Source organism: Lactuca virosa, chromosome 9 (genome assembly GCF_052849685.1).
Source record: "Lactuca virosa cultivar CGN04683 chromosome 9, Lactuca_virosa_CGN04683_v6, whole genome shotgun sequence".
NCBI classification, from domain to species: Eukaryota; Viridiplantae; Streptophyta; class Magnoliopsida; order Asterales; family Asteraceae; genus Lactuca; species Lactuca virosa.
In genome coordinates this window covers 30172056-30198686 of record NC_136434.1, presented here as the reverse complement: position 1 = coordinate 30198686, position 26631 = coordinate 30172056, and the positions used below count along the sequence as shown (strand labels likewise).

The 26631-nt window shown below is 37.4% G+C and overlaps 1 protein-coding gene, 1 long non-coding RNA gene and 2 other non-coding genes across 5 annotated transcripts; all 4 read left to right on the top strand.

Annotated features, from left to right (window-relative positions):
- The first annotated feature begins 8157 nt into the window (after nucleotides 1-8157).
- Nucleotides 8158-8239, top strand: TRNAS-AGA (transfer RNA serine (anticodon AGA)). Its single transcript has one exon. It is a non-coding gene; the product is annotated as a tRNA-Ser (tRNA).
- Nucleotides 8240-8253: 14 nt separating this feature from the next.
- On the top strand, nucleotides 8254-13834 carry LOC145137904 (Rab3 GTPase-activating protein catalytic protein). Of its 2 annotated transcripts, none has more exons than XM_079072045.1 (22): nucleotides 8254-8421; nucleotides 8625-8705; nucleotides 9207-9250; nucleotides 9343-9406; nucleotides 9560-9674; nucleotides 9771-9838; nucleotides 9923-10020; nucleotides 10124-10295; nucleotides 10361-10583; nucleotides 10662-10788; nucleotides 10873-10982; nucleotides 11065-11157; nucleotides 11241-11372; nucleotides 11494-11627; nucleotides 11705-11779; nucleotides 11863-11927; nucleotides 12076-12181; nucleotides 12294-12365; nucleotides 12442-12481; nucleotides 12564-12811; nucleotides 12898-13075; nucleotides 13158-13834. In XM_079072045.1, exons 2-22 carry the CDS (start codon nucleotides 8646-8648, stop codon nucleotides 13673-13675), a joined length of 2742 nt encoding a protein of 913 aa, XP_078928171.1. In that variant the 5' UTR covers nucleotides 8254-8421; nucleotides 8625-8645; the 3' UTR covers nucleotides 13676-13834. The 2 variants fall into 2 exon arrangements, with proteins under 2 accessions (XP_078928171.1, XP_078928170.1); XM_079072044.1 differs by having other exon boundaries at nucleotides 8254-8495.
- Nucleotides 13835-14122: 288 nt separating this feature from the next.
- TRNAS-AGA (transfer RNA serine (anticodon AGA)) lies at nucleotides 14123-14204 on the top strand. The gene has a single exon. It is a non-coding gene; the product is annotated as a tRNA-Ser (tRNA).
- Nucleotides 14205-14783: 579 nt separating this feature from the next.
- On the top strand, nucleotides 14784-16155 carry LOC145138847 (uncharacterized). The gene is made up of 2 exons (XR_013721763.1): nucleotides 14784-15305; nucleotides 15606-16155. It is a non-coding gene; the product is annotated as an uncharacterized LOC145138847 (long non-coding RNA).
- The last annotated feature ends 10476 nt before the right edge of the window (nucleotides 16156-26631 follow it).

Sequence of the window (26631 nt, the reverse complement as noted above, 5' to 3'; positions counted from 1 at the left end):
ATAAGAATATGGTCAGTCAAATCGCTATTATGCCTCATTCACGAAGCTAATCTATAAGGGGGGTATAAGGAAACTGCCTATAAAATGGTAGTTGAATGGGTGTCCACTCTCACCCACCGCTTCCTTGGTTAGTGGATGGTCGTTAGCAGAACGGATTTGATAGGACAACTACTTCTCATTAAAGGTATAATGATATTAAAGAAAGTACTAGAACATTATTTTCAAAATCCCAACTCTAGTTACTTTAGGAAATATGTGAAAAGTATGCTAATCCATGAAATTGCACATTATGCTTTATTGGTCGTTAGTGGAGCGTGTGTGGTTAACCAGCACACTAAAAGGCACTAATAAAGAGTAGTAATGGGTATCTCACAATTGTCATTTTGATGGAGCGTGTGTGGTTTACCAGCACATCAATAGTTAATGATAAAGACAATGAGGTTACCAAGCACATTTGCATGGTTATTCACATCTTGTCTGTGATCCTCGGCATCCCAGTCACAAATAGAAGAGCATAATCTGAGATTAAAACATGCCATTGAATAGTTTCAATGTATCTCAAAAGAATTAGGAATTTCACTTCGTTTGTTTCGTCTAATGGTGGAATTGGTGAATCGTCATTCACCTACCTTTATGAAATTTGCACTTGGATCTCGGCATCCAATTTCTGAGTTGTGAATCTTCATAGTTGGATCCTAACCTTGATATTATATCTTTGGGTTATTTTATTAAGGTATCTTGAAATCTAACTAAAACTTTCTTTCTTTTCAGATGTCTACTCCTGGAAACACTTCTGCTTCGTCCTCCTCCAACCAAAACTTCTCTTTGCTCAATATCTGCTCCAAAGTCGTTATGGATGGCTCTAACTATAACGATTGGATGCGTAACATCAAGATCGCGCTTCGTTTTGAGAACAAAGAATATGTTCTTGAAAAGGAGCTCAAAGAGCTTGATGAGTCTGAAGCTACTCCTGAAGAATATGCTGCCTACAAGAAACATTACGATGATGCTACCAAAGTGGCATGCATCATGGTGGCAACTATGTCCCCAGAATTGCAGAGGTACTATGAGGACTACTGGCCTTTTGAGATGAACAAGGACCTTATGGAAAAGTACCATAAGCGAGCTCGTCAAGAAAAGTTTGAAGTAGTCAAGTCACTCATGGCTTGCAAGATGAAAGAAGGGGAGTCGGTTGTGTCACATGTGCAAAGAATGCAACGCTACATAGAGCGTTTGGTCAAGCTCAATATTCACTTTGATGAGGAATTGGCCATTGACATGGTTTTGAACTCACTTCCTGAATGTTATGGTCAGTTTATTCTAACTTACCATTTGAACAATACTGAGCAGACCTTGGCCCAATTGCACAACTTATTGCAGACAGCTGAGGTAGGGATGAAGGGTAAAAGTATACCCTCCACACCTACGAGTGCCCCTGTTTTGGCTATTGGACAGGGAAAGGGGAAAAAGAGGAAAGGTCCTCCCAAGCAAAACTGGAAGAGCAAGGCTCAAGCTGGGTCATCTAGTAATGGCCCAAAGGCTAAGCCCAATGGTTCCACTCCCCATGTTTCTGATCCAAAAGAGGCAGTTTGCTTTTACTGCAACCAAAAGGGGCATTGGAAGAGATCTTGCCCACAATATCTGCAAGATATCAAGGATGGCAAAGTGAAGCCATCTTCGGCAGGTATTTACACTATTTCTACTAATAACTCATTATCTTCTCGTTCATGGGTCCTTGATACAGGATGTGGTTTTCATATCTGTTCTGATTTGCAGGGACTAAAGGAAAGTGAGGAGATAGAGCGAGGAAGGATAAACTTGATCATGGGAAACATAAAGTCTTCACCAGTAACCAAGATCGGAGTTTATCAGCTTCTGCTTAGTAATGATGTTAGATTAGATTTAATAAAATGTTGCTATTCGTCTGAGATGACGAGAAACATTATTTCATTTCATGCATTGTTCAGACAAGGTTTTACATATTCTTTTAATGATTTGAATGGTTCAATTTCTGTTTATAAGAATGGTGTTTTTATGTTTGAAGCTTTGCCTTGTAATGGTGTGTATGAAACAGTGACCTGTGTTGATAGCCTACGAAATAATGTACTTAATATTGACTTGTCTAATAGTGTAGACAAGGCATGCTTGTGGCATTGTCGTCTTGGACACATTAACAAGAAACGCATAGCCCAACTCCAAAAGGATGGAGTGTTGGAATCATTTGACCTAAAATCAGATGATATGTGTGAATCTTGTCTTTTGGGAAAGATGACAAAATCACCATTCACAGGGTCTTGTGAAAGAGGTGAAGGTCTGTTGGATCTCATACACACAGATGTGTGTGGGCCATTCAGATCAACTACAAGAGATGCTAATCGATTCTATGTGACTTTCACTGACGATTATAGCAGATATGGATATATCTACTTGATCAAGCATAAGTCAGAAACTTTTGAAAAGTTCAAAGAGTTTAAGCATGAAGTCGAAAATCAATTGGGCAGAAAGATAAAGATACTTAGATCCGATAGAGGCGAGGAGTATCTTAGTATCGAGTTTAACGACTATCTGAAAGAATGTGGGATAGTCTCACAATTGACTCCTCCTAGGACACCACAGTTAAATGGTGTAGCTGAGAGGCGTAATCGAACCTTGTTAGACATGGTTCGTTCTATGATGAGTCGGGCTTCGCTTCCCATTCACTTCTGGGGGTATGCCTTAGAGACAGCCGCCCACATCCTCAATCTTGTCCCTACAAAGAAGGTTGCCAAAACACCTCACGAAATGTGGACATGGAAAGTTCCCTCGTTAGCACACATTAAAGTCTGGGGTTGTGAAGCTTTTGTAAGACGAGAGACTCACGAAAAGCTAGCAGCTAGAAGTGAGAAATGTGTTTTCATTGGTTACCCAAAGCAGTCTTTTGGATATTTGTTCTACAGACCTAGTGAGAACGTGGTCTTTGTAGCACGAAGAGGAGTCTTTCTTGAAAGAGAGCTCATATTCAAAGAGGACAGTGGGAGCACTATTGACCTTGAAGAAATTCAAGAGTCAGCCAATGAAGGAACCTTAGATGACACTAGCACTCAACCAGAGGAAACAGTTCCTGTTGAACCAATCGATAACTCATTACCTCTTAGAAGATCCACTAGGGTGAGTGTGCCACCTGAGTTGTATGGTTTTCATATTACTTCAGATGGTGACACATTCATAAGTGACAGAACACTGGTAAACTTAGATGAACCAGTCACTTATAAGGAAGCAATGGCAGGCCCAGAGGCTTCCAAGTGGAAAGAGGCAATGAACAGCGAGATTAAGTCCATGTATGACAACCAAGTTTGGAATTTGGTTGATAGTGCACCAGGTCGTAAGACAGTTGGGTGCAAATGGATCTTCAAGAAGAAGACATACATGGATGGAAATGTGCACACATTCAAGGCTCGACTGGTTGCAAAAGGTTTCACTCAAACCCCAGGGGTTGACTATGATGAGACCTTCTCACCAGTAGCTAAGATTAAATCTATTAGGATATTGCTCGCCATAGCTGCCTTTCATGATTATGAAATCTGGAAGATGGATGTCAAAACTGCTTTCCTTAATGGGAAGTTGGCTGAAGATGTTTACATGAGTCAGCCAGAGGGTTTTGTTGATGCAAAGTTCCCCAATAGAGTGTGCAAGCTTGAGAAATCCATTTATGGATTGAAACAAGCATCTCGCAGTTGGAATCTTTGCTTCCATGAGAAAGTCAAAGAGTTTGGTTTCTCTAGAAGTGAAGATGAGTTTTGTGTGTATATCAAGGCTAGTGGGAGTATAGTAACTTTTCTGGTGTTGTATGTCGATGACATATTACTCATTGGTAACGACGTTCCGACCTTGAAAGAGGTTAAGTCTTGGCTTGGAAAGTGTTTTGCCATGAAAGACCTTGGAGAAGCTGCATATATTCTTGGGATTAGAATATTGAGAGATAGAAAGAAGAGACTAATTGGACTTAGTCAGAGCACATACTTGGATAAGGTACTAAAGAGGTTTAGTATGGAAAATTCCAAGAAGGGAGAGCTACCTATCCAGAGCAATACCAAATTGAGTAAGACTCAATGCCCGAGTATAGATGTTGAAATAGATGACATGAGTCGTGTACCTTATGCTTCCGCTGTCGGATCGATCATGTACGCTATGACATGTACTCTCCCTGATGTGGCATTTGCTTTGAGCATGGTCAGTCGCTATCAGGGAAACCCAGGTAGAGCTCATTGGATAGCAGTTAAGAATATACTCAAGTATTTGCGAAGGACAAAGGACTGGGTTCTTGTGCTTGGTGGCAGTGATACTTTGAGAGTAGATGGTTACAGTGATTCCAGCTTTCAGACGGATAAAGATAACTTCCGTTCTCAGTCGGGCTGGGTATTTTTACTGAATGGAGGAGCAGTTACTTGGAAGAGTTCCAAGCAAAATACGGTGGCTGATTCTACTTGTGAATCAGAGTACATAGCAGCAAGTGAAGCGTCGAAAGAAGCAGCTTGGTTGAGGAACTTCATCGGGGATCTCGGAGTTGTTCCAACCATCCAGGAGCCTATGGAACTGTTCTGCGATAATGAAGGAGCGGTTGCCTTGACAAAGGAACCGAGAGATCATGGTAAGGCCAGACATATCGACAGAAAGTACCATTTCATTAGACATAGAGTTGAAGAAGGCCATCTTATAGTAAAGAGGGTGTCATCTGAAGATAACCCAGCAGATCCCCTCAAAAAGGGTCTGAGTAGGGCTAAGCATATTCAGCATGCTCGAAGCATAGGACTGAAAGATGATATTAGTTTTAGTAGTTAGATTAGTTTTTGAAACTTGTAACAAAGTAAATGTAATTGACTTTTGGTGATTAAATAATAAAGTATTATTTATAAGTTTGGCTACTACCTTTTGTCAATTATTTATTATTGTGTTTCATATTTTGCATGTTTTACTTCCTGAATAATGAGATTATTCAAACTCCACAGTCGCTCGTACTCTTGGAAGTAAGTAGTGAATTAAGACTGTCATGAATTGGATTGCAGATTGTCTAAGGATAGACATGGCAATAGAATTGCTGCAACGTTCATGAGTACTCAGAAATTGAGATTTGAGTATTGGATATACCCTCGCTCAGAGTATTACTTCATGGAATTCATCACGAGTAATACTGAGACGATAATATCTTGTAATCTTGAAACGAAGATATATGAGTTGTGATTTACAAGTCGGTCATGCATTGGTGATACGAAAATGCATCAGTAACTTGGTGTTATAAAACGTATTGTCATGCATAATTTGATGAGTAAAAGATACAAGCATATGAGTCAACGTTTATTCGTTCCTTTTGCCCTAACCGGAAAAGCGATATCTGTGGGCCCCTCGATGATTTGGTGTTGACTTATGTGCTGGGCCCAGCCAGGACTAAATTGATGTGTTCGATTAGAAGTCCTACATCATCACAAATCAGGAATCGGGAAACATAGATTCTGGACAAACAGATTGATTACATTCCATGTCTTTTGTCTGGGGATATCAAGCAGATCGAAGGGTTATATGATCACTTATCTTAGGACACGTAACTGACTGGGTCAGAGTTCGGTAGCAGCTTTTTGGAAGCTACAATTTGCTGGTCAAATTTAGAAGGCATACTAGCAATTATAGTTACAGACTTATCCAAGTGGGAGACTGTTGGATTAGGTGTCTAAGCCCATAACTATAATTGGTATGTACTTGAATTGATAGCAGCACAGTCCTTTTGGGTTGCCCTCAACCTAGCAACTGGACAAGGAAATTATGAAAGGAGAGATATTAATTTATAAGATTAATGAATTAATATAAATGATTTATTAATATGTTAAAAGATTAATATATTAATTAGAAATCATTATGTTTAATTAATTGTTAGCCAGAAATTAATCAGAATTGATTTTGGGGTTAAAAGAATTAATTATAAAGTGCAGGGACTAGTTTGCAATTAACTGATAGTTGAAGGGAAGGATCCAGAACTCCCTTGGAAGGGGGTGGACGAAAACCCTAGGGGAAACCCTAGAGAATTCGTCCAAGGGGTCCAAGATAAGGCCTTGGGTCTTGCTTAGGCCCTAAGCAAAGGATAACTAGGGTTTTCCCTAAACCCTAGTTCCCTCAACTATTTAAGGAGCCTCCTGGCTCACATTTTAGGATACTCATTCTTTGGAAGAATACCTTGGCCGAAATTGCATACTCCCTCCCCTCTCTCTTCTTCTACTTTCCTTCTTGCTAGTTCTTGGGTGTGATTCCATTAGAGGCATTACACTTGTGGTGCTAAAGCTTCCAAGAAGATCAAGATCAAGATAAAGAGGATTATCAATTGTTTGCTATAACAATTGAAAGGTATGTAACTCCTAAACCCTAGTTTACTATTTTCGAAAATAGCCTCTCTCCTCTAGGGTTCTTGTTTTGCAATTCAAAGTTGTATGTTCAATAGTTAAAACATAGATCCAAAGTAGGTTGCATGTGAACTTAGGAATTGTTTTCTAGTTTATTTGTTGTACCTAAATCCCATCAAAAGTTACCATATTTGAAGCTTTGAACCATCCATGCACGTGGTTGAGTTCATTTTATGGAAGTAGTGTGTGATATTTCGAGATTGGGTTCATTTGGGGCATGCAAAGCCACCAAGTTCACAACTTTATGGTTTAAGATACTTCATATGACTCAGATCTGTGATTTGGACCCTTAGGCTTAAGGGTTTAAGAGTGTATTGGAAATATGGCTTAATGAGTGAGTACGTTGGGCGTACAAGCTCGTACACGCAACGTACAAGCCATGCAGCCTGTACGCTTAGCATACAGTTGAGTACGCCCCGTGTATTCAATGAATTGGGCTTTGCGTCTTTTGGGCTACTTCCATGGACATTGATGTTTTGGGCCTTAGTGGGTCATCTGAAATCGAACCTTTGGGCTAGGGGAGCATTATTGGGCCTTGAGCTAAGGCCCATGTAAAGGAGTTGGGCCCAACTGGAATTTGGGCCATATTTTGGGCCGTGTTGGATTGTGTAACTTTTGGGCCCATTGGATTGTGGTAATGGACTCCATTCTTGGACCGAGTTAGGTTAGGGGTAAAATGGTATTTTTACCCCAAGTAGAGATTTTTGGTTATGTTGTAGATCCCAAATGTTAATTAGTTTTATGTGGCAATTGATAGCTCGGGAAGTTGTAGGACCAGCAGTCAGGGATCATTCGTATCATTCAGCTTTGCGAGGTGAGTTTCCTCACTGGGTTTAGCGGGTCTAAGGCACCAAGGCCGACCCTTGATTGGTTATGTCGATATACTTGTTGTCTGTGTGATACTTGTATGTGTTTGCATATGTATGTTTATTGGACGGGATCCGTTATGCGAGTGTGGGCGGGGCCCGTATCTCATTGGGCGGGGCCCGTTATATGATATGTTTGGTATGTGGTATCTTGGGGAACTCACTAAGCTTTGTGCTTACAATTTTTAGTTTACGTTTCAGGTACTTCCGGTTCCAAGGGGAAGAGCTCGGGTTGACTGCATCGCGCACACACCACATGGATTCTGTTTATGATACATACTCTGATTTTCATGATATTTGACATATATATTTGTTTGGGATGTATGAACAATGTTTGGAATATTGTTTTTACTTAAATCAAAAATGAAATTTTTTGGTCATAATTTTTGGATGTTTCAAGGTCATTCTACAAAACTCTGTTTACATGCATATCTATTCAATATTGTTCAAGAAAATCAAAATATATTAGCAAAAACACTATATAACTCTAAAACACCTCATGGGACAAAACATGTCAATTTGAGAGTTCCAAAACAAAATTAAAAGAAAAAGGTATTTTTCATCAAATATTCCAAGGGCTTAGCCATATGAGAGGATTTCTATAAACCTTAAACTTTGATCAAATTTTCTTTAAGACCGGAGACCATAAACAACTAAATATATTAGTCTTTGATCATGTAAAAGGAAAAAAAAAGATTTCGATCAAGAAATTAGTTATCATCAAACAAAAAATAAAAGAAAACTAGTAAGTAAAGCAAGCAACCTACTATTTATTACGAAAATTGGACAAAATAGATTGTTATTTTACACCATGCATCCGTCAAAGTAATTTGATAATCTATTTTGTTGAAAAACGTCACATCAATGTGAGCGTGCCGGAGTGGTTATCGGGCATGACTAGAAATCATGTGGGCTTTGCCCGCGCAGGTTCGAATCCTGCCGCTCACGATTATTTTTATTTTTTACAGACAATTTGGGTGTCGACCAAAACCCAAAACGGACGTTAATTTTGCCGTCAAACACCAGATCTCGTCTCTCTTCCCGTTGATCGTTTTCATCATCATCAACTATCTCTAGTGGGAGTTTATTCGTAATTTACTACTTATTGGAGTTGAATCGTAATTCACTAGGTTTTTCATCCATTCATATTACTGGTTTTACATGTTGAATTGCTAATCTACTAATCCATGCGTTTTTTAATTAGGTCAGTTTCTATTGTCTATTTATGCTCACCTCGTTGTTTTGATATCTTGGTCGTTAGTATGTGATTTGGGATTTGTTTGATTTTAATTTTAACACAATCTTGTTTGATGTCGTTGTGTAATTACAACAGGACGTTGATCTTAGGCATTTAATGGCATCATCGAGCAAGAAAAAGCATGAGAAGGAAGACGACATCGAAGAAGAAGAAGAGGTACACTTCGACTCTGGTGACTAAACTTGCCAATTATACTAAAAAATTCTCGGATTGTGAAGTTCTGAGAATCAAAATCAAGGGTTACGTTATGCACTGTTAATTGCTACATATAGAAGAAGAATGTCCGTAGTAAATAGCTAACAAAATCAGATTTTCTTTTGGAAAATATCTGTTTGACATAAAGAATCAAAGCATAGTTATCTGTTGTTTCTTATTGGAAATAAGGAAAGGGATAATGAAGTATGTCAGTGATGTTTTATAAGAACCATATAAGCAACTTTGATGTTTTATATCAAATTTTATTGATGGGAAGTATTCAAATTCATGCTCAAAGGATTACAAATTTGGTTAGTTTATGTTTGATATATTAGGCTGGATAGTTATCTGTGCATTCTTATTAATATTTGAAGCAAAGTAAGAAAGTGTATTATAAAGAACATTTTCAGAGAGTCCTTCCAAGTAGAAATAACTTTTCCTTGATTGTTTATTACCATGCAGTTTGAACATTTTGATGACTTTACCCTAGCCTCTTCATGGGAAAGGTATCAACATATATCTCTCTTAATACTTCAATGCATATTCATTTCTCAATTTAAGTTGAAGAATTAAATTTTACCAAATTTGTTATATATAGGTTTATTTCTGAAATTGAGGCTGTTTGTCGACAATGGTTATCAAGTGGTCCCAAAAACTTGTTGGTATGTTTGATCTTACTCCAGTATGCATATTTGTTTTACTAATGGATGGAAACATTATACCAGTATTCGATACAAAGTTTAATTATTTGTTAATTGCACCTTGGAAAGAAAATCATACACCATTGATATATCTTTTGTACATTCTTTCTATAGGAAAAAGGAGCTGTTTCATTGGGAGAGCTAAAGAATTTGTATAAAGTGAAATCAGAGCTGAAATATGCTATGAAAAACTATTGCATGGAGTACTACTTTGAAATTAGTAATGCTGGTATACTTTAAACACCTCTCCAGGTTTCACTTTCAGTTTCACCACACACTCTTTTTGCAAATATCATCATATTCATTGTTGCATTATATCAATCAGGAAAGGCTGTAGATTGGAATTCCAGTTTACATGAGCTGCAATTGTCTTTTGGTGTGAAAGAATTCATGGTATCTTTAGCTCATCATCTTAATGTTCATATCATACTGTTAAATAATTAAATATAAAGGCACTTATGTTTCAACTGTAAACAGGTAATCGCACCCCAAAGTGCCAGTGGTGTTATTCTTGATTCACCAGAGGCTAGCAAGCTTCTAAGTGCAGTTGCTATAGCCTTCTCAAATTGTTCCAGGTGGGATTCACTTATTCCTTTTTTTTTTCTTTGAAATAACTCAATTTGGTTTTGATCACATTACATTTGGATTCTGATTGTATGAACAATGGAACAATTTTAGTTTGTGGCCAGCATTTGTCCCAGTGCATGATCCTTCTAGAAAAGCTTATATTGGTATCCAAAATATGGGGACAGTATTTACTCGAAGATTTGAAGGAGATCTTATTTCCACTCAAGTTCCTGTAAAACTCATGCATTTGGAGGGATTATATGAGCTGTTTGTATCTAAATTTGTGAGTCACCTCCCTCATTCTGTTTTCTTTAAAGAGTATTCTCTAACTGAATCATAATGCCGTAGGCCTTTTCATCATCAGACCTTTCAACACATTTCTTCAAAGTCCATTTCACCATGAAATTAACATACAAGACTCTTCCTTATGATGAAGACAATGAAGTGCTAAATTCTGAGTCTGAGATTACTGAATCCGGAGGTGATAATGGAGGTGATAATAGAAACAAACTACAATGGGATGATGATTGTCCTTGGAGCGAGTGGTACACTGCAGAAGACCCTGTAAAAGGTAAAATAATATATTTGTGTATCATGGGGAAATGTAACTATTTTTTTTGTTACTGATAATTGCATAGAATGTGTGCAGCTTTTGAACTGGTTGCTATGTGGGGAGAGAAAATGGTGGAAAGCTCCATGGAGATGGCTGAACTTGAAAATGCTTCTATTCATGATGCTCAAAATTGGTTCATTGTTCCCGAATTCTCTTCTTATCTGTAAGGAATGGAATTGGAATTATGTTGTTAAATTTAGTTTCAACATATGTATGAATTATGAAATGACACAATTCTGTCTTATAGCACTGGTGATTATACTGGAAACATGGTTGGATTTGCTTCACAACTTCGCCTTCTGATTGATGCATTAGCCATGTCCTTGGATGTTAAATTCATGGAAGATTTCGTGTCAGGTCTGATACTTCTCTTTCTCTTTGTGTGTGTGTGTGTGTGTGTGTGTGTGTTTCCTGAATCCTGACTTTTCTGTTATGACAGTTGAAACATCAGGATCTGACAAATTGAGGTCATCTGCAGTAATTCCTCCACCAACAGTTCTTGATCGTGTGCTTAAAGATCTTTGTCATGATGGTAAATAGTAAATACATGTTGTAGAAAGAAAATGAAAAGATTAAACGTAAAAATTAATATAAAATGTTTTGATTACATTACAGGACCTGAACTCATTTCACCTGAAGGTGAAGGGAGACACAAGAGTTCTAGACTTATTAAGGGGGCTCCTTTGGAAACCCTGTTTGCTCAATTTTGTTTACACTCATTATGGTTTGGAGACTGCAACATACGTGGTATGGATTGGACTATTATAGATAGTAAATATAATAATTTTGAAAATGTAAACTAGTGAATCAAATATTTTTTATTAGTACTAAAAAAGTTTGTTGTTATTTTATCATTTATGTTGTTCAGCCATTTCTGTACTATGGATAGAGTTTATTAGAGAAGTCCGTTGGTGTTGGGAAGAGTCCCAACCATTGCCACGAATGCCAACCAAAGCTGCAATTGATCTATCAACCTGTTTAGTTCACCAAAAGTTGCAAATGGTAATTCTTTTGTTCTAATCTTTTTATATGGTTATGTTTATAATTTATAATTTATTTTTACAATATTTGCTTCACAGCTTGCAATATGTATTGAGAAAAAACGTCAACAAGATAGTACCAGTGACAACAGTAGTGATACTCCTAGTGTTGAGGTGGGTTGACATTTTTTTTTGTTTGTAAGCTAAGAGATTATGATTTATATTTTGTGTTAATGGTTTATTTGTCCGAAGTGCAGGCTAATGAAGACTTCTCTTATCCATCAGGAGCAAAAGAAGAAGGTTTAGTGAAGGAAAGTGACAGGTGAAATAAGCAAGTGAGAGCTCCTTGGTTTTTTTTATTTATTGAACATTAATGTAGCATTATTGGTATATGAAGTTCTTTTCATTTGTTGCATGTTACTTCCCATCATTTTTTTTTTTTTTACCTTTTCTTGTTATGTATTTTGTAGCACCCCAACTTCTATGACATCTGGTAAGAGGAGGGGATCAGCAGGTGTTGTGGAATCCTTGATGCTTTTGAAATCACATGACAACATGCATGCTCCATTTACTCAGGTTCATCTGATTTTCACATGCTATATTTCTTTTATTATTATCTCCACAATGTATAAACAAATTAACAGTTTTTTTTTTTTTTTTTTTTTTTTTTTTTTTTTTTTAATCGTAGGATCCACCAATTATGACAGAAGACATGCATGAAGAAAGGCTCCATGCAGTTGAAGTCTTGGGCGATTCTTTTGTAAGTTGTCACATCACATATAGGATATTATATAAAATAAATTTCCTTGCTGAAAATTGTGTTTAATTTTTGTCAGAGCTTCTCTGGGCAGTTGGAGAAGGACATCTTATCTTCAGGTACATAAAATGGTGTTTTTAGCTCTGATGATTTCCCTAACTTTTTTGTTGATGATTTTATTAAAAAAAAATCTTGAACCAGATATGTCAGCATTTAAAGCTGCAAATCCAGATGCTGTTTTTGAAGATTTCATTCGATGGCATTCTCCAAAAGATTGGGAAGATGATAAGAGTTGTGGGCCCTCAGGAGACAAATGGCCACCTCAAGGAAAACTTTCAGACAGAATGTCAGAATCCGGGAATTCATGGCGCAAAATTTGGAACGATGCCCCTCCTCTACCAGCTTCAGAACAAAAGCCATTTATGGACCCAAATAGAGAAGGAGAAAAGGTACTACATTATACATTTTTTTTATTTTTCCACATTTACCCTCCATGATCAATGAAACTAACTAACATCATCCAATATCTATAAAGATACTTCATTATCTGGAAACAGTAAGACCGCATCAGTTACTGGAGCAAATGGTGTGTACTGCTTTCAGAGCTGCAGCTGACACTCTTAACCAGACTAGCTTTGGTGGGTTAAAGAACATGACAATAAAAATCGACCAATTATACTTCACCATTGCTTCTGCATTGAAGCCTTTGCAAGGTATGTGTAATGTCTCATTTACAATTTTTAGACACAAGGGTAAAATAGTCATTTTATTTTATCCGACTTATTGCATTGGCAGCGAACAAGCTACCGGGTGATATGGAAATAATCCAAGATGTAAAACGGCTCTGTGTTGTATTCGAACACGTGGAGAAGCTGCTAACACTCGCGGCTTCCCTTCATCGCAAATTCCTAAACGCGCCTCGACTTTCACAAACCATTTTCAATGAATTTTACAATTTATATGCACCAAAAATGGGAAAAGTAGGGTTGGTTTCTCATGAAGTGAGAAAGAAGCAAGAAGTGAGGGGGAATGAGAGAGATGTTGTAACGGGTATGTTTGTGCAGCCTTCTGCTAACCAGTCATGGAGGAAGGTGTTGAGCATGGGGAATTTGTTGAATGGGCACGAACCCATGTTAAGGGAGATTGTGTTCTCCTTGCGTGATAGAGTGGATAGTAGCTACTATGCTCCACGTGGCAGTGGGAGTGGGAATCAATGGAGTCACCAACAGGGGGAGATTGAGACTCATAGGATGTATATTTGTGGGACTTCAAATGATCTAAGGGTTGCTCTTTCTGTTACTTCTTGTGATTGAGATTCATTAGTCTTTCTTCATTTTGAAAAGTTTTCATTAATGCCATGCTCGTCAAGTAGACATGACTCTTCTTCTTCTTCTTCTTCTTCTTTTTGTAAGGTTTATTTTATATATTGTGGTTAACTTTGAAATGAACAAAGATTTAAATGTTGCCCATTACTCTCTTTAAAGACTAATAAGAAAGCAAATGAATATAAGATGGTTTTAACCAATATAAGGTAAAAAAACAAATGTAACGTGGCTGATTTAAACCCATATCGTTTGGTCATGTTGTAAAGCGACGGATTAAACATAGCAAAATAGCCCAAGAATGGATATGGACCTAGCATACCATATTGACTCGTTTAAACTCGTTTACAAGTATATATCACGTTTTTCCGTAACCTGTTGTCTATAATTTTATAATATACAGTTTAGTAATCATTAAATGAGATAATCATCATCAATGTGAGCGTGCCGGAGTGGTTATCGGGCATGACTAGAAATCATGTGGGCTTTGCCCGCGCAGGTTCGAATCCTGCCGCTCACGATTTTTTTCTCCTACATTCACTATTTTAAACATTTTCGTTTAGTTAAAATTTGCGTTCTTTTATGCGATGCACTTTACGTTATTGAGGGTTAAATATCTTAATTATTTCATTTTGAGATGTCTTTGAAAATAACACTAATTTTCATGATTATTTTTTTTATGAAAAAAATATATAATTTGTTTGGGCTAGAGTTATTATTATTATTATTATTGATATCGTAAAACCAGTTACCATTCTTTTATAATTACCAGTGTTGTAAAAATTGGTCTGGGCAGCCGATTAATCGGCTGCCTAGGCATTTGACGGCCTTTAACCGCCTACAAATAGGTGTTAGAAGGTTTATTAATCAGTCTTGGTCAATATCAGTCGAAGCCGGTCCAATTCAGTCCAAATCAGACTAAATCAGACCAACTCGAACACCAATTCAATTCAGACCAAGTCATTCCAATCCACTCTAAAGTGGTCGGCCCAATGGAGCCAACAAGCCAAAGCACATATGTTTTACTTTTCCAATGGGATTGTCACTCCTTTTTATAGAATACATCTGCCTATTATTTTTCCCCACCAACAATGTGGGATGTGGGACTATTCTTTACAAAACTCATATTTTCTTCTTTTCTTCTTCTTTGTTCACGTAACAGGTGGTTTAACTCCTCTTTTCTTCTTTTCTTCTTTGCTTCTTCTTAGTTCACATAACATGTGGTTGAAGGTTTAAGCTTTGGTTTTCAATGGTGGTTTCGACTGGTGGTTTAACTCCTCCATTACTGCTAGGGTTCCTTCCGATTTTGCCATTCCATCGCATTCAGTCTAACTTTCGTTTTTAAAATTCACTATGTCGTCTCAAGAAACGAATGGAAGAGTGAAGTGAACGCCGACGCCATCTGCTCCTCCTCCGACGCCATCTTCTTCTTCCATTCACGTCGTCTCGGTATGCTTCAAAGCACATCTGTCTTGTTCTATCACACATCTTCTTCTGCTTCCAAGCACATCATTGCCTTTTGAAGCTTCCAAGCACATGGATAACGGTAGAAAGACATCGTCTTTAAGGTGGGAAATCCTTCGTCGAGCCCTAATTCATTTTAGTTCGTTCACTAGTTCAGGTAAGATCCGACTCTGGCACACAATTTGACCTACAAATGAGATATAAGTTGATTCTAAGTTATGAATTTGACCAAGCATGTTAAGAAAGATCCAATTGATGATTATAGATTACTTTTATGTTTAAAATTTAACTTGATTCCTGTTGCATTTCTCTCTGTTCGTATAATGGTATTGTGTACGTTATTCAAACGTCGATGATTTCTTATGCTTATTGAATGTTTAAATCTCAAACGTGAGTTAGAAAATTGATGATAGCGATTACATAAAAGCTCGTAATCTCTTATGAAAATGTTGTGCAGGTGATAGCGAATCAAGGTGCACACCAGCTGTTTGATATTTTGTCTTAGTGAAATTTGATTCACATTTGTTGGAGGATGCAACGTTCAAGATTGTGTTTTCTATATTTGATATGTGGAAAACGGCATTTATTTGTTTGAAAGCATTAGCATTAGCATTCAACCAAACATGTTCATCATGAGTGCATCAGTGCAGTGCATTTCTACAGGCCAACAAGCTTGCTAGTTAAGGCTGAAGCTGTTTTAAATTGCATCAATAGTTTGGGCATCTCTTTTCTCAACACTCTTCAAATTGGATCCAAGATAAACCATGCAGATTGATTGATTGGTTCATTTTCGAAATATGTTGTTTTGAATTTGTAATTGTAAAATGTAAATTGTAATGCGGTTTCTTCATGAATACTATATCCACCTTTTGCAATTAGAAATGTAAGTGTAAGATTGAGTTAACAAGTTTGCACCAAGTCTTTAGATGTGATGTATTAAGGATCAAAGGGGTTTTTTGTAATCATAATTTCATGTTATAATGTTATCTTTACTAAATTTTTAATAATTTTTAATTTATAATGTTATATACTTAGGATTAATGTTATATTTATTAATTTTTTTAATAATTAATGGTCCTCGATTAATCATCCGATTAATCCCCGCCTAGCCGATTAATCCCTTGACCCAGTCCACCGCCAAGTCTACGTTGACTGTTTTTTGCACCCTTGATAATTACAAATAATCATCATGCTTTAAGTTTGTACACCATAATTAGTTACACGCTTTTTCAATTGGGTTTTTAGCACTGTACACAACAATTTTTGACCAATTTGCATATTTAGTCACTCATGTTTTTTTTGTGCTCAATTGGTCCTTAACGTTAGTAAATACCGGCTAATTACACCCTTATTCACACGGTAAAAGGAACAACCGGTTGTATTTTTACGTGTCATTTACATTAAATAAGATATCTACCTTACCTTATCCACGTATGAATTCGAAGTCAAAATAATCACATTTATTCACACACCGCTACACTCTTCTTCTTCGTTCTTCATTTTTCTCATCGCTTAGTGAACAAGAACAAAAAAAACTAGGGTTCCAACACGTTTTCTCCGATCGAAGTAAGTGATCAGGCAACCAACCGACAATGTCAACCTCAAACGCCAAACCCTAATGGACTCTACCATATAGTGGAGCTCAACTTCAAAGGTATTTTTCTTCGAAATCCTTTCTCGTATAACCATGGTATCAAATTCACATTCAATGATCATGATTTTTTCTGGAATGGCATACTCTGAGTGTATCACCTTTCTCGAATGGGTCATGCAAGAAAGTATAAACAAGTTATACTACTGTGAGCCAGGTAAGCCCTTATTATATGGGATAACTGCTATTCGTAACGATGGAGATTATGCTAGTTTCATTTTTGATGCTTATGGAGCCGATGGTTTAACTTCCCTATATGTGGACCATGATGGTCAAGGAATAGAGGAATGGTTTGGCTCTGAGATAGAAGAGGAAGAAGATGGTGACGATTCATGCATTGATGGTGGTGAAAATGAAGACGAAATTGATAACCTTAGAGATATGGAGGTGGACTTTAATGAGGATGTGGTCACTATGAACAGAACAAAGGGTGATGAGTTTATTTCTGAATTATGTTGTGAAGAGGAAGAAGGAAATGATAACAACATAGTTGATGATGCTGATGCGGTGAAGAGGAGGCAAATGTAACTCAACAACATTCAATTTTTAATGAGTCAACTCCATGGAAAAAATAGTACCCAATACTTGGTATGATATTCAAAGATCCAACTCAATTAAAATCTATGTTATGCAACTATGTTGTTGCCAATGGTTACCAACTTTGTTTGAGAAAAATGATAGGAAAAGATTGTTGATTAAGTGTTGCAGGGTGAGTGCACATTCAGGTTGTGGGCATCTTGGATGAGTGATGAATCAAGCTTCCAAATTAAGTCTTTAAAGACAGATCACAAATATGCAGGGAACTACAAGTTAGGGTCCATAGTCACTTATTCTTGGATAAGGAGTCATTATACAAGAGAGTTCTTACTTAGACAAAAGATGAGTGCCAGAAAGCTTAGAAAAGTTGTGTCACAAAAGTTTGTTATTCATGTAAGTGTTGGTCAATGCAGGAGAGCTAAGAAATATACACTTCAACTAATAGATGATACCCTAGTTGAACATTATGCTAAGTTGTGGTCATATGCAGAAGAGATTAGGAGATCAAATCCAGGTAGCACTGTGAAGATTGATGTAAATCATATGTCAGATGGGAAGAACTACTTTAGTAAGTTCTATGTTTGCTTTGATGCATTAAAAATGGGTGGAAGGAGGGATGCAGGAAGATAATAGGTTTAGATGGTTGTTTCCTTAAAGGTAAATGCAAATAGGAGTTGTTATGTGCTGTTGGAAGGGATGCAAACAATGCGATTTTTCCCATTGCATGGTCAGTAGTCTGTGTGGAGAATAAGGAAAATTGGAAGTGGTTTTTGGATCTACTAATTGATGACTTGGTACTTAATTTAGGCTATGGATACAGTGTAATATCAGATCAACACAAGGTAATTTACCTATTTGTAATTAATTTCCCTTTCTAGTTGCATCCTTATTCACTATAATTTCTATTTTTTTAACAGGGTTTGATTGAGGTTGTAAAAGAACTCCTTCCATATGTAGAGCATAGGTAGTGCGCCAAGCATATTAGCCAAAGCTAAGGAAAAGGTACAGTGGTGTCCAATATGAAACATATTCTGGAAGGCTTGTAAAGCAACCATAGAGGTAGATTTTAAGGTTGCCATGAAAGAACTTGAACTGTTAGACCCAAATGATCATCAGTATCTGATGGACAAAAACCCGAAGACATGGTCAAGAGCCTACTTCGTACCAGGAAGATGCTGAATGTTTAGAAAGTTTTAATGTTGTGATAGTTGATGCTAGGAAGAAGCCAATCATCACCATGTTGCAGGAGTTGAGGATGTATATGACGGAGAGGGTGTTCAACATGAAAGCCAAGGGTCAAGGATGGGGAAACCAAATTTGTCCAACAGTTAGAGAATTACTGAATGATATTGATAAATTCCAAATACATTACTAAGTGTTACCTAGTGGATTAAACCGGTTTGAAGTAAGAGGAACTAGAGATGCTTATGAAGTAGATCTTGAAAGTAGAAATTGCTCGTGTAGGCTATGAAAGCTTAATGGAATAGGGATGTAGAGTCATATATGGACAAAATGTTTCGTAACATCACTTACATGAAGGCATACAAGTTTAGGTTAGCACCTATGAGTGAAAGTAACTTGTGGCATGCAAGTGAGTACACCCCACCTTTACTTCCTGTTCGTAGAACTATGCATGGGAGACCTGCAACTAAAAGGAAAAGGGATGCAACAGAAAACCAGTCAAGTAACAAATCAAAGAAGAGTAACCAAACACAAGAGAATGGTAAGGAGCAGTTGAGGGTATCCAAGGTTGGAAAGAAAAAAAATGTAGTCTTTGTAAGATTGAAGGACACAACAAAAGAGGTTTCACTCTTGCAAAATAGTTAAATTAGTATTTAGATGGTTAAGTCTTTATAATTTTTCTATTTCATAATATTGTTTCATATTGGTCAATCAGGGTGGTGCTGAAGTCAATGAAGGTGATGCAGTGAATGAGGGTGATCAAGCAGTCAATAAGGGTGGAGAAGCAATCAATGAGGGTAGAGAAGATGTCAATGTTAGTGAGGTGTATCTGCAACAAGACTATGATAAGGTGGAACTCACTCCTTTGGTGTTTGATGCATCGAGAAATAGAGAACCTAGTGAGGTGCATGTGCAACAATAGGAGCCTATGGAAAGACCAGTTGCAGCCCTTTTGAAGAAAATCAGAAGGAAGAAATCTGAAAGGATTATCAAGCTGAAGCTGGGCAAGAGAGTTGGTGGTGAAGATGCACCTAGGAATTTAATAGCTAAAGATCTTACTCTAGATTAGGTTAAAATATTGGTTTATGTCATATGAACTTGGTATGTATTATGAAATTATGTTTTTTGGTGTACTTTAAATTGGAAGTGATGTGAAGGAACCCTGATGTTAAGTATGGTTGTTTGTATGAAACTATATTGGTTTATGTGATGTGGAATGTGTATTAAGTAAGTTGGTTGTTATTTTGAGTTTTTTGTTGTGTTATTTGTAAGTTGCATGCATGGCAAGGACTTGTGTGGTTAAACTACATGGCAAGGACATATATGTCCATATATGGCCAATTTTAAATTTACATGGATTATGTCCTTATATACCAAGTGTGGTCCATATGTCCTTCTTCTGGCACAAAAGGGACCCTACACAGAAATCAAATCACTTTTAAATAGACCAAGTGTGGTCTATATGCCCAAAAATGTGGTTCCTACAGTTAAATCTTCAAAGGAGCACATACATATCATTAAGTACAAAAAGGTATCTACCAAACTTGGATCTTTCATTCCATTCATTGAGTTTACAAAAGTCCATACAATATTACCCATCTAGTGCCATCCCAATACAATTGTTCCAAAATTTCCAACAACTATATCTACCATACATTCCAAATACACACCCTGATCAAACAAGAATTTATCTAAAAACCTTCCCATATATAACAACTAGGATCTAACCCTAAACCGGTTCATCCAAAAACAAAACAACTTTCTACTTTCCTGGGCATCTACCCATGAACTATCCAAAAAATCAGTTGGAATTTTACACCATCAACCATAACTACATTGTTTGATTAGGCACACTTCAAGGACACTTCAACCACATCCCAATGACTAAAATGAACAAAACAAATATCACACACTTAGCAGTTCCAAGGTAAGTCTTCGTTATTGAGTTTTTCTTCATCAACTCCATCACTTGTCTCTCAAACACTTCCTTCTTTGCTTCCATAGTTTGCTGCATCTGTATCACCTTCTTTTAAGCCTTCGAAACTTCACTGAAGTCTTCCTTTTTGAGCACCTCAAACCTCAACTTACGAAGGGAAGACGACAATTAGGGTTACGATTAAGGAAAAGGTGTACATCACTTGTAGTACCCCTCCTCCATTTCATCGTTTTTCCACATAAAAAAGCTTACATTTTGGACCTTCAGCTGACTAATTAAAAGGGAAGACGACAATTAGGGTTACGATTAAGGAAAAGGTGTACATTTCCAACTCAAGATACTAAATATGGTGTAAGTAACCATAAGGAATACTCACCAAGAAGTTTTTGCACTTCCAAAACCTTCGAGCTATGTTGTCGTCCGTCCAAGAAGTCCGTTCGATGCTTATTCCGTCTTTATAGTCACAAGGTAGACATGCTTCATCATCAGGATGGTTTCCGACATGCAGGAGGTTGATCGATCGACTGGAGGAGGCAGACATTGCTCTGGTTATATCGATTGAGTAGAGGTTTTCGGGGTGACCTAATTTGGGGTAAGAATGTATCCTATTTGGTTTGAATGAGTGTTCCATTTAAGGAAGGTTTCCACCATATACAATGACATGGTCAAATGGTATTCCACATAAGCAAAAACACGTCAGCAATGACCCGTAAACCGAATACATTTTCTCCCACTCCCTTAATTAGCCGATATTTACTAACGTTAAGGACCAATTGAGCACAAAAAAACATGAATGACTAAATGTGCAAATTGGCCAAACATTGTTGTGCTATAGTGCCAAAAACCCTTTTCAATTATATGACAGATAGCTTATATAAGATGTTGTTAGGAAGTTGAGATTTTGGTTAGTATTAGATAGAGATAATTTACAACCAATCTTTTAAAGAATGCAATCATTTCTTATTGTTTTTGTAATGTCCAAAATTTCAAACCATATTTTTCTTTTGAAAAGCATAGATAAAAGTATAAAACATTCCAAAACGTTTTTATAAAAGATTAAGGGGTAACAGTTGTTTAAACAACGTCAATTGTAACAAATTGTCATAACAACGGAAGTCTAAGTAACTCATTAGCAATGCTCATGCAATACAATCAAGTTGAGCCCTTCAATCAAACAGTAAAAGGATTTGAAAAATATTTAATCCACAACTGTAAGCATAAATATGAGTTTCTCAAAATACCACATACTACAATACACATACAATGCATAGAAACAAGGCTCTCGGATATAGTGTCGATCCCCCATACAAACAAAGGCTCTAGGCTCCAATGTCGTTTCACCCGATGACTAATGGATCCAGTACCAGTCTAGTCATCAACAATGCGTATATAAGCTCATAGATCCAATGTTGTTCGTCCATTAACCCTGAGTATCTAGGCTCATAGCTCTAGTGTTTTTTGCCCTCGACTCCCCACATAATATGTCGACATATCATACAATCAAACAATCAGAAAAAATCGCACAAACAACATGCAAAAGACTTTACAAGCTTACTTGCCTAGTCACCATACCACAACATCACAACATCCTATCATTCAAAAGATATATGATATAACACATAGTATAATGAGATAACTCACATGAACCTGAAAACTAACGAATCACTCCTAAACGCTCAAACATGTGAGAAGCAATCTCACGAACCACCTAGACAACAAATAGTTGCCAAACCTTAGTCAACATTTAATTCCTCAAAGTTTGACCAAAAAGTCAAACTTGGTCAAAAGCCAACAGTCAACTTGGTCAAAGTCAACGGTCAACGCGTCGTGACCCACACCTTGGTCGCGTCGCGAACACTAGAAAACAAAACAATCGCGACACGCGCTATGACACCCTAATGGTCGCGTTGGTAATTTAATCACCTTTTCATTAAGCTCTTAAACACTTAAGTCCAGAACCTAAAACTCCATATTTGATTCTTTTAAAGGACTTAATGGATGAAGTTTCCAACTTTATCTATTTCTCACCCAAACCAAAGCTCAAAACTCAAACCCTAACTCTCAAATCTACAAAGATGGCTTGAATCCTTTGCATGACAACAAAGGAGTTCAAATAAGCTCTTTTTTGATCCTACTGAGGTCCAAAATTCATCCAATAACAAGTATATGGTCCTGGAGTTCACCAAACTCTAATAACTTCAATGAAAAGAACCAACATGGACAAAAATATGTTCCTATACCTAGATCTATGCATGAAAATGAGTAAAGCAAGGAACTTTCTAACTTACAAAGAAAATAATGGGTCTAGAAGGTTGCAACTTCAGCTGGAACACTCTCCTTCAAGCACCACAAGCTTATTTATGTTCAAAGTTCTCTCAAAACAACCAAACACACTCTAAATGGGGGCACAAAGGGCTAGGGTTTTGATCTAAGAGGTGTTGGCTGAGGATAGAATGAAACCCTAAAAGTTAGCACCATTTTATAGGGCTCAAGGCCTAAGATCTATGTTTTTGATCCCAATCGCCATCGATTTGCGGTCCTTACCTGACCGCATCGCTACTTGATTACATAGCCCACATCCCAACATTTAGTAGTCAACGTCGTGTTTTTCCAGAAACCCTAAAACTCAAACTTAACTTAAAGAAGAAAAACAAATAAAGTCACATTCCATAAATCAGGTGTTACACTTTTCTTTTGATGCAATGCTATTTGATTTACTATCTCCTCTCCTGCGAGAAGTGATCCATGTAAAGTTTCATATCCATTCAAATTCCCAAAACAATTGAGGTCATAAATGATAACTTTCCATTGTTATTATATACATATCCTTTTTTGTGTGTGTGTGTGTGTGCAATTCTTACATAAGCTTCATGTGTTTTGAAACAATCATTATCTAAATCTTCTTTTTTGTGTTGCAAACTAGGAATCTCCTGACCTAAATCTCTAGAAGCTTCATATATATGAATAGTTCCCCATGAGGATTTTCTCTGTTTAACTCCTTTCAACCATCCTTCTCTTTGTAACCATTGTGATTTTGGTTTCTGACTATAATTAAATTAGAGTAAGACAAGAAAGCATCAAAGAATTCTACCAACTTCGAGTCAAACAAGAACGCATCACAAGCTTCTATCAAATTTAAGTCAGGAAAAAAAGAATTAGAGGTTTTTTGGATGCTTTTCAACCTGGTTAAAAAATGAAATGGAATAATATTGATGCTAGTAACATTTGCAATTCATGGTAAAGCATTGAGTGTAATTTAGATGACACATGAGTCATTGTTATTGGACTCCGTGGCATAATACCATCCAAGGCTCTCAGTCAAATTCATACCCTAGAGTCTCTCGACTTGTAACGCCTTAAAAATAGTAGTAAAATTTTCATTTTTAAAACATCAAATCTATACAACCATTTGTCTAAAGTTAATCAGAGTAAAATGTATTCTTCAAACATTAGAGTAATACAATAACAATAGTACGGAAAAGCCATCAGGGGATGTTGTACAGTCAAGTCGGGCCCTTCCCTTTGGAACTGGAAGTACCTGTAAATGTTGATACCACAAACCATAAGCACAAAGCTTAGCTAGTTCCCCAAAATACCACATACTATACATATCAATGGGCCCAACCCGCATATTGGGCCTAGCCCATATAATGGGCCCAACCCCATATATCAATGGGCCCAACCCAACATACAAATAAACCCAACCCAACATATCAATGGGCCCAACCCAACATGCAAATGGGCCCATCCCAACATGCATATCAATGGGTCTAGCCCAACACACAATTCAAGAGTCATAAAGACAGCCAACATCCTACACAATATAGTAAAAAGACTTACCTGACTCATGAAATCAGCTAAACCATAGCTCAATGCTACGCAACTGGTGCTGCAACACACCTATCAAAACATACATGGTCCAACCTTAGCCTATACCCTCAATCCAACAATTTGACCAAAAGTCAAGCCTACCCAAAAATTCAATGGTCAAGGTCAAAGTCAACAACCAAGAATACCAACAATTGAACCTCACATCGTGACCATCCCTTGGTCAAGTCGTGAGAGTACACTCCACCCTATTCCAAACTTGGTCATGCGCCAACTCAGCCAACTCGGTCACGGATAGCTCAATCAACATACATCATGATGTGAACCCTCCTTGGTATCGTCGTGGACTCATGAGGACACGATACTCGCGAAAACCTCCATCGTCATGTTGTGACCATAGTCTGAGGCAACAACTTAATTGTTTGAGTCCTTAACCCATTAATTCATCAACTCGTACTTTCCAGAATGATTTAAGGGACTCCAGAGGTTCATAAAAATGACAACTGTATGGACATGCATGTCCTCTACCCTACCTAGGTTAAAAGCTAAGAAAATGACCTAAAACTCATGCAAGGTTCACAATTCACAACCAATCCTTAGATCCATAAGATATGATGTGTTAGGGAATCAGGAGGACCATAAATTTACCAAATTTATTCCACCCATTCACTAAAATCAAAACCATGACTCAAAAAGGACCAAAAAATATAATAAACCACAAAGGTAGAAGCTTGATTCCTTACAAATGGCCCAAAAGGTGATATTAAAGATCAGAAGATGTTGCGTGCTTGATCCTTGCACCAATTCTCCTTCTACTTCCTTCAAAGAGCACCAAAACCACCAAAAATGAGCTAAACCCACCAAGAGAGAGTAGGGTTAGGTTTTTATGAGGTTGGAGGGTGATGGAGGCTGATAATGAACCCTAAATTCGAGTTAATGGGATTTAAATGCGAAGGAAATCCTAAAAGATCATTGGATTAGGCTGCAGCCTTCCTCACGATGTGACCATACTCATGTCACGTCGTGACATGCCCCCCGGATACGCGCTTCCCTTAGAATTGTCACGTCGTGACACCCACTTTTCCCCAAAAACCATGCTTTTGACTCCTAATGACCTAAACTGATCCATTCTAGAAAATGGATGTTACAGCTCTCCCCCACTTAAATTAGATTTCATCCTCAAAATCATTCCTTACAACTTTCTCTGCCACACCGGTCGACTATGTCAGAACTTCCTGAATTCTAGTTAGGACTGAGAAGTCATCTCACACAGATGAACGCCTTCCAACACTGTTACTGAAGCCCAATCTTAGCAGAAATCACATACCTTGATGAAGAAAGAACCTTAACACTCCGCCATCAGCCAAAAAAAGAAAATCCAACTGCTCTACCTGAAAACTAAAAACCCTAAACCATGTCTAACTTTTAGACAGACAGAACCATTCCATATCACATCCATAATGACTCCACTCCGCAACCCGAACCGAATGAACCCCTCTAACCCTGAATTATTTTGTTGATAACTGAAAAAACGTAATCACTAACCATTCACTGATTTCGATAACCTTTCACTCGAAACAAAGGCAACTCCCTGCACGAGTCTCAACCATTGACGCCAAACCAAAACGTATATTACATCCTAACAAAATTTTCATATTCGATCTATCTGAGATCTCTTGATTCCACACTGAACTTTCATTAAACTGGGATGCATAATCCTTGATCGGTTGCTAAGACCGACAACCTCACGTATGGCCTCATACCGAGACTTCGTCCAAGAGTTTAACAGATAAAGACTACCCTAGCCTATCTACCACTCGGATCCAACCCGCTGGTCACTGAGCTTCCTTATTCCCAAATTGTTCTAACGCCCCAACCATGCCAGTCACTACCAGGTTCCACCCTAATATTATGCTTTGTGGTTGTGGCTTGGTGTGATCTTCCACAAACCATGAACAAATCTATATTGGTTGTATTTGAAGGTGTCTTGGTACTTTAAAAATTTGTGTTATGCTCTGTAGTTGTAGCATGGTATGATCTTTCACATGAGAAAGGAGGATTCAATTACATTTTTTGTGTGTGGTAGAAGTATATACAAGTCGGGAGTATGTAACATGCAGAGAATGTTATGGATAGGAAAGAATTGGTAATTAAGTGTGTTCGTTATGACCCACCATCTTTCCTGAGAATCCTTTATTGTGTCTAATACTTATATGTAACACCAAGTTACAGGTATAATTACTTTTGTTGTTTTGGGCATTTAAGACTTAAAATATAAGGTTTTTGGTGGCCACGATGTTGTGGTGATAGCACCAAGACGTACCGACACCCGATGGAAATGCACCTTTA

Bases quoted from the DNA above. Each gene is read 5' to 3' on its own strand.
- LOC145137904 (XM_079072045.1), top strand. From the start codon at position 8,646: ATGGCATCATCGAGCAAGAAAAAGCATGAGAAGGAAGACGACATCGAA. The intron at 10,789-10,872 runs GTAAGGAATGGA...TCTGTCTTATAG, and splicing joins CCCGAATTCTCTTCTTATCT to CACTGGTGATTATACTGGAA. The intron at 12,182-12,293 runs GTTCATCTGATT...TTTTAATCGTAG, and splicing joins TGCATGCTCCATTTACTCAG to GATCCACCAATTATGACAGA.